Raw genomic sequence first — 11735 nt, forward strand, 5'->3', positions numbered from 1 at the left:
AGAGCCTATGGGTGGTGTCTTCCTTGTCTACTTATGGTGACTCAATACAAACAGTTTCCACCCACTGTAGAATTCCTGCAAGCTTTGTATTCCAAAGCTCCACTCCCTTTGTATCTGTAATCTGGTTTGGCTTTTTTCTTGGCCACCAATAAAAGGGGTGGGAGCACTTGAAAACTGACACGCTGGAAACTAGCTGAAAAGGAAAGTGATATAGCATTGATAGAGAAAGCTTCCACAAACACCATATTACTGTGTCATGATCCTCAGCTCCAGATATCACCCTGTTCATCCCCTGCCTCGTGAGGAGTTGAGGGTGGGAAGGAGGAGGAAAACATCAGTTCTTTTGGATGGATGATCCAGAAAAATCAGAAACTCCTCAGGACAACCAACAATCCCTGTGGCCACGTTGCCTGCTCTGTTCTTGATGGATACAGTAGGTAGCTTCTGACCTGGGCCCTCCTGATGCCTGGGAAAGGGTTTCTGAGGGCTTAAGTAGTGTGCTTCCTCCTTATATAGGGGAGGCCAGAGGCTTCTCCTCTCAAGTCTGGCAATCTATTTACACAGAGTTTAAGGGCACTTTCCGCTCCCACCTCCTCCACAGGGTAGAGAAGCTGAGGGTGGAGAAACTAGCTTTCCCCCTCCCCCAGTCTCAGGGATGAAACAGCACACTGAGGCACTTACACAAAAGTTTTATTATAAAATAACACTGAGAGTTCATATACACATCTGTTTTAGAAATTCAGGTGGAGGAGCATGAAGAGAAGAGCTGCTGTTAAAAGAGAGGGAACCTGGTGATCTCTCCAAAGACAGATGGGCAGTGGCGAAGGGCTGGAGTGTTCCGGCGATAGCCAAACCGACCATTGAACCCCTGGATTGCTTTCAGATTGGTATTATAGTGGTCATGCCCGGTCACTTGCTGGAGAGAATGCCCTTGGGGGACAGAGAGAGAGGCCTGAGCCTATATTCAGCCCTTTCTTGTTTTCCCTACTCCCATTGGGCTGGCATAGGAGGCTCACTCAGTTATAGTCACTGTGCTCCCACGTCCCTGCTGAACCCTGAGTCCTGAAGAGCCAAGGGTGGATGAGGTGGAAGAGACAGATGGAATCCTGGAAACCAATCCTCATACTAGGGATAGCATGCAGAGGGAGCATGGATGATATGTGCTGGGAGAAGAAGGGCCAGAAGCTTCTGGGCTCGGCTGAACTTGCCTTGCACCCTGGAGAACTGAGAAGATTTCACCCTTGTATCTGACCCATCTGGAGAAAACAGATGAGCTCAATTTGGCCAATGGTGCGAGGGATCATGTGACTAGGTGGGGTAGGAGGAGGGCTTACCCTGCCAGAAAAACAGCTCTCAACGCTCACTTTTCCTACTGCTGCTAAATTGGGCCTGGAGAGTGAGGAGGACACAGTCTGCTCTGGGAGCAATGAGAACACAGGCTTCCCTTGGAAATAGTGTAATTTGAATCTCAGCTCAGCCCTTCTTGGTGTTGGTGGTGGTGTAATTGCTAAGTCATGTCTGACTCTTGCGACCCCATAGACTATAGCCTGCCAGGCTCCTCTGTCCATGGGATTTCCCAGGCAAAAATACTGGAGTGGTTTGCCATTTCCTCCTCCAGGGGATCTTCCCAAAGCAGGGATTGAACCCATATCTTCTGTATCGGCAGGCAGATTCTTTACCACTGAGCCACCATGGAACTCCAACCTTTCTTAACAAATCATTTTAACTCTCTAAAACTCAATTTCCCTGGCTGTAACTTGAGGATATTCTGAGGATAAAAAGCACCTGATATACAGTGGGTGCTCAATAACTAACTATCAGGGAGCACTGTAACACAATCTGCTCATGCATGAGAAGAAAACTGGAGGATGCAGTCAGTCGCTGGGTCTCTTTCCCTTCCAGGTCTCTTTAGGACCCAGTTTCTCTCACTGTGGAAGGCACACCACTCTTCCCAGGTGAGATCATGATGAGATTCGAAAGGGAGGTGGCACTTGCCTGCCCCTGCCCAGTTTCTCCTGTTGAGGTATCTCTGTCCTTGCCCGAAGATGTGGAAATAATCCACTATCCAACCATCCCTTCCTGTACCGCCATGATCCTGAGAGTGAGAGAGAAAATGCAGAAGACTGTCAGCCATGATGCCGATAAAAGCACAGTCCAACCCCTGCCTCCTGTCTTGTTGGGGGAGGGAGAGGTCACAGCCCAGGGGTAAAAGGGCCAGACAGATTAAATATACTTAGTGACCTATTGCCTTTCAGTGAGATGCGTTGTAGTTTGGTAGTTACAGGCTCAGTGTCTAATGCCAGAGAAAGTATAAGTGTTAGTCGCTCAGTCCTATCCAACTCTTTGGGAACCCATAGCCTGTAGCCTGGAGAAGGAAATGGCACCCCACTCCAGTACTCTTGCCTGGAAAATCCCATGGACAGAGGAGCCTGGTAGGCTGCAGTCCATGGAGTCTCGAAGAGTTGGACACAACTGAGAGACTTCCCTTTCACTTTTCACTTTCATGCATTGGAGAAGGAAATGGCAACCCACTCCAGTGTTATTGCCTGGAGAATCCCAGGGACGGGGGAGCCTGGTAGGCTGCCGTCTATGGGGTCACACAGAGTCAGACACGACTGAAGTGATGCAGGCAGCAGCAGCAGCCTGTAGGCTGCCAGACTCCTCTATCCATGAAATTCTCCAGGTAAGAATACTGGAGGGGGGTAGCCATTCCCTTCTCCAGGGGTCTTCCCAACCCAGGGATTGAACCCAGGTCTCCCACATCACAGGCAGATTCTTTACTGTCTGAAACATCAGGGAAAACTGGTTCTAATTCCAGTTCTGCCCCTAACAAGACCTTAGGTCAAAGACACAGCTTTTTTGGAGCTCAGTTTCCTCAACAGTACTTTGAGGTTGAAGTGAGACATAAACTGACCTCAAATAAAGGGTCTGGCAAATTTCAGTAAACACGATCTTCATTTAAATGAAAATACCACCTACCACAAACGGTGGTTGTGACGACTAAAGAAAACTTACAAAATGGAACATAGAAAGTTTCAAAAGTGTGTACATCATATTATTTTTCAACTTTTAAGTTCTGGAGTTTTCCCCCATTTTCTGTTTCCTTGTGTTATAAATATTACATGAGTAGCCAGTGAACACACCCAAATATGGAACACACCTATGTGAGTCCGTGTGCCTGTACCGAACGAACGCACATGAGCACACAACCACCCGGGACCACTGAAACTCCAAGACGTGTTCACAGAATAACCCGCATTCAGTCCTCCTCTCCCCGTATCACTGATATGTATTAATAGTCACAAATACTGGAAGCAAAAGGGTTGAAAAAATTGGAGCCGTCAGCCTGTAATAGCCTCAGAATCTTTGATCCCTGTAAGGGGGATGTGCAACTGAGTAGAAGCGAGGGCTGGGTAAGTTGGGAGGTTTCCTTTCAATCTGTTCAAAGAAGGTCGCATTACGTCACCGGACCGAGGGCACCTCGCCTAGTGGGCCTCGCGGGGTCGGGCTTTGAGAATCTGCGGCGTGAGATCACCCCAAAGGGTGAATCCGTGACGCCAAAAAGGACAACGAACCCAATTTCTTTGGCAGAGGCTCGCAGAGATCTGAAATGAGATCATTCTCAAATTCAGGCATGGAAGGTGAGCTCAGTAAGTTCGTGCTCAACACCTGTCTCCTGCCTCCAGCAATTCTGGAGTTTCATCCAGAAAGCTGAGAGGGTGCAAATCCGGCAGCCTCCGTGGTGGTGAGGGCGCTGGCATGAGACGCCCGGATCTGGGAAGTCAGCCCGCCACCTGGGCCAAGCTCTGCGGACGCAGATAGCCGGGTCCTACGCGGGGCTCGGGTACCTGATCAGTCTCCCGCAGGATCGGCGGAACCACGCGGCTCCGGAAGTACCGGCGGGAGTGGCAGTCCTGCTGCGCGTTGTAGGGCGGAATCGCCGACCAGAGCTTGGGCCTCAGGTGCTCGTAGGAGCGGGCCATGGTGCTCACCGCCACCCCATCCAGAATGAACCCCTTCTCCCGCCGCAGAGGACACGCGCAAAGGTGCGCCATTCAGACCACCGCAGCCTCCGAGGGCTTTTCTGGCAGAAGCGGAGTGTCCTAGGTGGAGGCTCCCCGGCACATTGTGACGTGGAATTAAACATCACGTAGGCGTCACAGTAGGGGACACAAACCCGATTGTCCCCATCCTACGGGGTAGCCTCACAGGGATGTGGGGGTAGTTGCTTGCATGGTCCCGAGGTGAGGGATGTCTAGGAGGGAACTATGCAAGAGGATTCAGAGATTGAAGAGAAGGGGGATGACTGAATGTGGCTGTGAGCGCAGTCGGTCCCAACTCCCCGTGCTCCTTTTAAGAGCAAGGTTCTCTGCTCCCACGTTGTTATATACATTTACCAAACCCAGTTCCTTTGAAAAGCCTGAACCCTGAATGGATCAGTTCAGACAGCATCTACTTCCAACTCGAATTTTACAGAACAGTAGGTTGACACCACCCTTTTGGTAGAAAGTGAAGAGGAACTAAAAAGCCTCTTGATGAAAGTGAAAGAGGAGAGTGAAAAAGTTGGCTTAAAGCTCAACATTCAGAAAACTAAGATCATGGCATCCGGTCCCATCACTTCATGGCAAATAGATGGGGAAACAGTGGAAACAGTGTCAGACTTTATTTTTCTGGGCTCCAAAATCACTGCAGATGGTGACTGCAACCATGAAAATAAGACGCTTACTCCTTGGAAGGAAAGTTATGACCAACCTAGATAGCATATTCAAAAGCAGAGACATTACTTTGCCAACAAAGGTCTGTCTAGTCAAGGCTATGGTTTTTCCAGTGGTCATGTATGGATGTGAGAGTCAGACTATAAAGAAAGCTGAGCACCAAAGAATTGATGCTTTTGAACTGTGGTGTTGGAGAAGACTCTTGAGAGTCCCTTGGACTGCAAGGAGATCCAACCAGTCCATCCTAAAGGAGATCAGTCCTGGGTGTTCATTGGAAGGACTGATGTTGAAGCTGAAACTCCAATACTTTGGCCACCTCATGGGAAGAGTTGACTCATTGGAAAAGACCCTGATGCTGGGAGGGATTGGGGGCGGGAGGAGAAGGGGATGACAGAGGATGAGATGGCTGGATCATCGATGGACGTGAGTTTGGGTAAACTCTGGGAGTTGGTGATGGACAGGGAGGCCTGGCATGCTGCGATTCATGGGGTCACAGAGTCGGACATGACTGAGCAACTGAACTGAAGTTGAAGTTCGGCAATGTTGGGATATTTCCTAATTCATTTAGTGGCAGATCCAGAACCAGAACTTACCTCCTGACTTCCAGTATATCCACTTAAATCACTTCTCCCCTCCCTACCCAATTCATCAGCTAATATATCTCCTCCTGATAAATTAAAAAACCCATCAAAACAGTAAGTTGACACATATTACCATACTTTTCCCCTCTGGTTAATTTTGTGTATATAATAGGATATAGCAAAACATGAACAATCATTTTCTCCAATTATGGTTAAAGTGATTTTTCTTTCTAGTTTACTTCCCCAATTTCCCTTTATATAGATGCTTTACAAAGGGCCTTTAGAAATTCCTCTGCTCCTATGAACTGAGGTGCTATTCACAAATGAGGCAACAAATTCAGGAATTCTTTTATGTTACCAGTTTATTGTGGTGATTGTTTCATTGCTAAGTCAGGTCTGACTGCTGTAACCCCCGCGGACTGTATCTTGCCAAGCTCCTCTGTCCATGGGATTCTCCAGGCAAGAATACTGGAGTGGGTTGCCATTTCTTTCTCCAGGAGATCTTCCCAACCCAGGGTAGAACCTGGGTCTCCTGCATTGCAGGCAGATTTTTACCCAGTGAGCTACAAGGGAAGCCTGTTTATTGTACAAAAGCACATGTATTAATTAGAAAAAGTTTGCATTATACCTGTTTAGCTGAGTTGGTAAAGAATCAGCCTGCAGTGAAGGAAACCAGGATTCGATCCCTGGGTCAGGAAGATCCCTTGGAGAAGGAAATGGCAACCAGCTCCGGTATTCTTGCCTGGAGAATCCCATGGACAAAGCCTGGCAGGATACAGTCCATGGGGTCCTAAGATTCGGACATCACTTCCCAACTAACCCACCACATACTTGTACATAATCAATGGTCCTGATGTATCAACTTAGCATGTTTAATCTTTTTATACTAGGATAGGCAAGTCTTACATTAAGTCAAATGTGAAATCATAGAAGTCTATAGCTTTTGACACTGTCATGTCTTGGCTCTCTGCAACCCCATGGACTGTGGCCCGTCAGGCTCCTGTGTCCATGGAATTTTCCAAACAATATTGGAGTGGGTTGCCATTTCCTCCTCCAAGGGAATCTTCCCCACCCTGATCTCCTGTATTGGCAGTCAGTTTCTTGGGAGTACCTGGGGGCTTCATGTCACATTAAACACTTGAAATTCACCAGTCTGGAGGATGGGGTAGGGGAGACAGATCTACTGTACAAACTCTGCTAGATACATGAACACAAACTAGTGTAAAAATCCTCTTCCAACATCTTTAGGCCAGACTACTGATCCAAACCAGCCGAGCGCTCATTTCTCAAGCCCTGCTGCTGCTGCTAAGTTGCTTCAGTCATGTCCGACTCTGTGCGACCCCATAGACAGCAGCCCACCAGGCTTCCCCGTCCCTGGGATTCTCCAGGCAAGAACACTGCAGTGGGTTGCCATTTCCTTCTCCAATGCATGAAGGTGAAGTCTCAGCCGTGTCTGACTCTTCGTGACCTCATGGACTGCAGCCTACCAAGGTCCTCCGTCCATGGGATTTTCCAGGCAAGAGTACTGGAGTGGGTTACCACTGCCTTCTCCATGAATGTTACCTAAATCAACTCTCATGGCTTGGGGGAGGAAAAAGGGTATTAGCCTGCTGTGTTAACATTCTATCATCTTTTATTCTCAAGCTAGGGTTTGGAAGATGTATGCTGTCGAAATAGTTTTGATAGCAAAAAAAAAAAAAAAAAGACTTGTAGATATTAACAACTTAGTCATCTTTCATGAGAACAATTACCACGTGTTAGGTTTTATAAATATAAATGCATTCATGTACCAATTTACCCAAAGAAAACCTGTAACTGCAAAGTGCACATTATATACGTGTGTACCCCAAAGGGTGTCCCTATTCACATCATTCCTTGAAGTCCATGAGTGTCCAGGATCTGACCATACATTCTACCTTATCTCAAATAGCTTTCTAATTGCAGGGCAGTTACCTGGGCTAACAAACAGTATATATCATCTATAATTTAAGAACTAAAAAATTCAGGTAAGGATTAGGTGGTATCAAGAGTAACATGTAGAAACAAACAGGAGGGCAAGCATTGGGAGCAAATAATTTTTATTTTTTTTACAAATACACCAAAGAATCATGCAATGCTGCCAGCGTTGGATGCAATCCTGGGCCACAAGTCTGCACATTCCTTTGCAACTGGTCCTGTGATGGCGGAACCTGCATAAAAGAATGAAGCGACACAAGCTCAAAGGGTCCTTTCCTTGCACACTTCTTGAGTTGAATCATCAAATCTCAAAAGCTGAACAAAGACATGGATTCTTTCTTACCTTTCATCTCGCCTTTATTGTTTACTATGACCCCTGCATTATCTTCAAAGTAAAGAAACACACCATCTTTTCTCCGGTATGACTTTCGTTGTCGAATTACCACCGCTGGATGTACTGAGAGGGGAAAAAAAACAGTTGTCATTAAACCTGTCAAGTACCAATGTCACCATGAGAAAAGCGGTTTACACCTTGTCTAGCTTCCCAACATTCCCCATTTGGACAGAATGCGTCCTCATTAGCTTTTACATTTCCTAAAATCAAGTGCAAAAGAGAATAAATATCCATCACCCCTTAAGGAAAGACCTTACTTCTAAGTTCAAACTATAAGCATTTCCTTACAAGCATGAATCTGTACTCTGGGAGTACAGATCAGCAACATACCAACAGGAAACTTGTTAAGCACATTCTATACATTTCCCTACTTCACCCAAGAGGTAGGTACTGTTAAGATCCCAATGTCATAGTATTGAGAAACGGACCTTCCTCATACTAGAGAGGCCAAGCTAGTAACTCCTCATTACACAATATTCCATCCTCATTTCTATCAGGACCTCCAAGTACAAACTTTGATATAAAATTAGCACTTTATGCCATTTTAACTGCAAGGTACATGTTTTAATAGGCAACCTTGGAATTAACCTAAATATCTCAGGGCACATGCACAGAACACAATCACTTTAAATGATTATACATTTCTATAATTTTTTATATCCAAGACAATCATCTGTGAAGCAAGAATGAGTTATGGGAAGGAAATGGTCTTACTTACAATGGAAGATAGAACATACAACAAAATACAAAAAAATGATCATCTCTTGGAGGCCTAAGAGTTGCTTAACAGAAATTCAACTTGTATTTCTTATTTAATTAACTCTAGGTTTAACTTTTTGAGAAACTGCTTTCCAGGGTCATAAGTAACTTTTTAAAACCTACCTGCTCTAAAGTGAATATTTCCCAGATATTTAAAGCATTGACTTCACTTACTAGAGTCAGACAGACCTGAATTCAAATCTTGACTGACAGTAGTTTGGAGACCTTGAACAGGTCATGCAATCTTATGATATTTAAGCTTTCCTCTTGCAAACTAGGGATAATAGTTAAAATTTCTATATGTAAGATGTGGTGGTTTAGTCGCTAAGTTGTGTCCTACTTGTGCGACCCTGACTGTAGCCGAACAGATTCCTCTGTCCATAGGACTTTCCAGGCAAGAATACTGGCGTGGGTTGCCATTTCCTTCACCAGGGAATCTTCCTGACCCAGGGATCAAACCGGGGTGTCCTGCCCTGCAGGCAGATTCTTTACCGACTGAGCTACCAGGGAAGCCCCATATTTTAAGATGAGACTGGAAATAGGGGATTTTTTAGGCTATCCTTGAAGCAAGTACTATGTTCAGACAGTCTTTTGAATTTTTAACAATGGGATACACACTGAGTGACAGGTAATGCTGACTGAGACTCTCCATTGGACGCTTATGTATTTAGCAATTCTCACAAATGAATCTAATAAATAAGGTCATATGAATTCAGGATTCTGGATTTCCAGTCCTGTCCTTTCTCACATTTCTGCGTGTTATAATGTGTAGTCTAAAACCCATCTGTAACTTTTAGTTGACCCTCTGTATCTGCTGATTCAACCTCAGGTTGTGTGACAGTAATATATATTTAGTGGGAAAAAAATCTGTGTTTAAGTGCACCCGTGCAGTTCAAACCCATGCTGTTCAAGGGCTAACAGTATCATTTAGAAGAAACAAGGCCCGAAGAATAAAGTAATAGAGTTGGAAAGTCAGACCTAGCTTTAAAACAAGAAGTGTTCTGGTCTGTCCCACAACTGATTGAGACAGACAGCATGCCCTGCTGCCATCTCACCCACAGTGATGGACAACTGCTCTGCCCTTCCCTGACAGGTTCCCAGGCCACAGACCAGACCCAGCACGTGTTCTAGGAGGACAGCCTGTCCAGTTGCATGCTAACCCTGATCAACACACTGCTTTATCAGTGCTTAACTGCAATGGTTATTCCTTGCCTATCAAGTCCCCAAGTGCATACTGAAGGTCAACAGAGCTAGAAAGTCAGTGCATTGAATATCAGAAGCTGTAAAGGCAGACAATTCAGCACTGTCTCAGCCCCAACCCCTAATCCATACATGTAGTGGGAAAACTTTTTGGGGTGGTCCACAATTAGGCAATGAGCAGCCTCAGGTTTCAGTTTCTATCAGAAGAGATTTAGAAGTAACCATACTGAACTTTTTGTTCAGTCGCAACTCTGAGTTAATCTCATCTATGTATCATTAGAAAGTGAAAAGTTAAGTTGCTCAGTCGTGTCCAACTCTTTGCGACCCCATGGACAGCAGCCTACAAGGCTCCACCGTCCACAGAATTTTCCAGGCAAGAATACTGGAGTGGGCTGCCATTTCCTTTGCCATATGTATCATCACTCCCTTTCAAATTAGTTCCTGAAAAGAAACTTGCCTGGGGTGATTCAGGTCTTAAGGCTTAACTCTCATCTGGTACCACCTAGTCTGTAGCCAAGTAATCAGCAACTAACTAAAGACAATTATCTGCTCTCACAGAAGAGACAACCCTAAATGTCACATACAAAAATTACCACCTGGATTCAAGGTTATTTGGGAAAGGGGAGAGAATGGGTTAAGGAGAGGTGTCAAGAAGGAAATGAGCAGACGACGACTAGAATTAGAATATTCCAGATAGGGGACACAGCAAGAATCGGAGGCACAAAGGAAGGAATATAAGTTGAAACAAAAAAACAAGAACTAAAAGGAGACAGCTTGAGAAGGAATCATGTGTGGATGGACTGTAAATCCCAGTAGGACATGGCTCTTTAGTGTAGGTATGTGAGACAAGTCTGTTAACTACTGTTAACTAGATCAAGCTTTAAGAGGCCCTGAGAATGGCAAAATTACTGTTCCATTTTTCCAATAATGAGAGAAATCTTTCAACTGTCCATAGACCAAAAGGAGAATTCCATCTCTCTACTCACCCTTCTTTCTGAGCTCTGGTTTGCCTTTCTTGACTGTGGCCATCACCATGTCACCCACACCAGCAGCAGGAAGTCTATTCAATCGTCCCTTGATCCCCTTCACAGAGATGATATATAGATTTTTGGCTCCTATAAAAGAATGTAAACAAACATGGAGACTACTTTTGAAGGCCAATCAGGCAGTGCTGCTATTTTCCAACACCACCTCCTCCACTTACACTCCCAAGCAGATAGTCCCCACTAGGTGGAACACCCTGTCACACCACCGATTGAAGCAAAACAACACAACAAGCTGCCGCTTCACCCAAAAGCGGTGTTTTCACTCTGCCCTTTCTTGACGGCTCAGCGGGTCATCAGCAAAAGGCCCACTGAGTGCTTTTAAAAGGGTGAGTATGGCAGGGGGCAGCCGAAGGTCTCACCTGTGTTGTCAGCACAGTTAATCACGGCTCCAACCGGAAGACCCAAGGAAATCCGGAATTTCGCACCAGAGGACCCACCACGTCCTGTAAGTAGGAAGGGAAACAGGAGGTCACTGCCCAGTCACGGTTCGAAGTCCCTTTCACATGCTTAAAGTAGAAGTTCACTCGCGTATGCTTTGGGAAACGGCACACTGTAGATTCGTTCTCTTTAGGAATCCACACACTCCCTGCCCCATGTGCCACACAGTTCTCAAGGCCAACAGCCAAGTCCTCACTACGACGACATTAGACTGAGATTAACTGGCCCGGAAGACTCAATTCTCGATCCAACTTTTGCACCACTCAATTCTTCCTGCAGGGTGGGAGACTGCACAAGGCGCCCACACTGGGGCTTAAGTCAGTCCAACTCCAATCCCGTTACTGCAGCGGTGACGCGGAGTGAACCCGCAGAGTTCGACCTAGAGTCACGACTGGATCCTGCCAACTCAACCCTCCAGCCGGCCCCCGTCACTTTCAGGGGCTCTCCCGGTGCTCTCCCGATGAACCCTCCAAGCCCTCTCGGGCCTCGCGCATAGCAAATCGCCCCAGCTGCCCACGGCCGCCGCTGCCGGCAAGGCCAGCTGCCACAGCGCAACAGATGGCGAAGGATCTTCCAAAGTCAAAAGCTCACCTCGCTTCGACATCTTGAAGGCCGGAAAGGGACAAAAAGGAAGTAGATACAAAGG

The 11735-nt window shown here is 46.2% G+C and overlaps 2 protein-coding genes and 1 non-coding gene across 3 annotated transcripts; all 3 read right to left on the reverse strand.

The window, feature by feature from the left end:
• Positions 1-772: 772 nt before the first annotated feature.
• On the reverse strand, positions 773-4055 carry C19H17orf98 (chromosome 19 C17orf98 homolog). Its single transcript, NM_001206258.1, has 3 exons — positions 3849-4055; positions 1996-2095; positions 773-930 (listed from the first exon to the last, which is right to left on the reverse strand). Exons 1-3 carry the CDS (start codon positions 4053-4055, stop codon positions 773-775), a joined length of 465 nt encoding a protein of 154 aa, NP_001193187.1.
• Positions 4056-7357: 3302 nt separating this feature from the next.
• On the reverse strand, positions 7358-11720 carry RPL23 (ribosomal protein L23). Its single transcript, NM_001035014.2, is given in 5 exon segments — positions 7358-7485; positions 7596-7709; positions 10592-10720; positions 11011-11094; positions 11681-11720. Coding segments are annotated over 5 exon segments (423 nt in total). The 5' UTR covers positions 11694-11720; the 3' UTR covers positions 7358-7402.
• On the reverse strand, positions 10844-10979 carry LOC112442814 (small nucleolar RNA SNORA21). Its single transcript, XR_003031106.1, has one exon. It is a non-coding gene; the product is annotated as a small nucleolar RNA SNORA21 (small nucleolar RNA).
• Positions 11721-11735: the final 15 nt, after the last annotated feature.

Source organism: Bos taurus, chromosome 19 (genome assembly GCF_002263795.3).
Source record: "Bos taurus isolate L1 Dominette 01449 registration number 42190680 breed Hereford chromosome 19, ARS-UCD2.0, whole genome shotgun sequence".
Classification (NCBI taxonomy): domain Eukaryota; kingdom Metazoa; phylum Chordata; class Mammalia; order Artiodactyla; family Bovidae; genus Bos; species Bos taurus.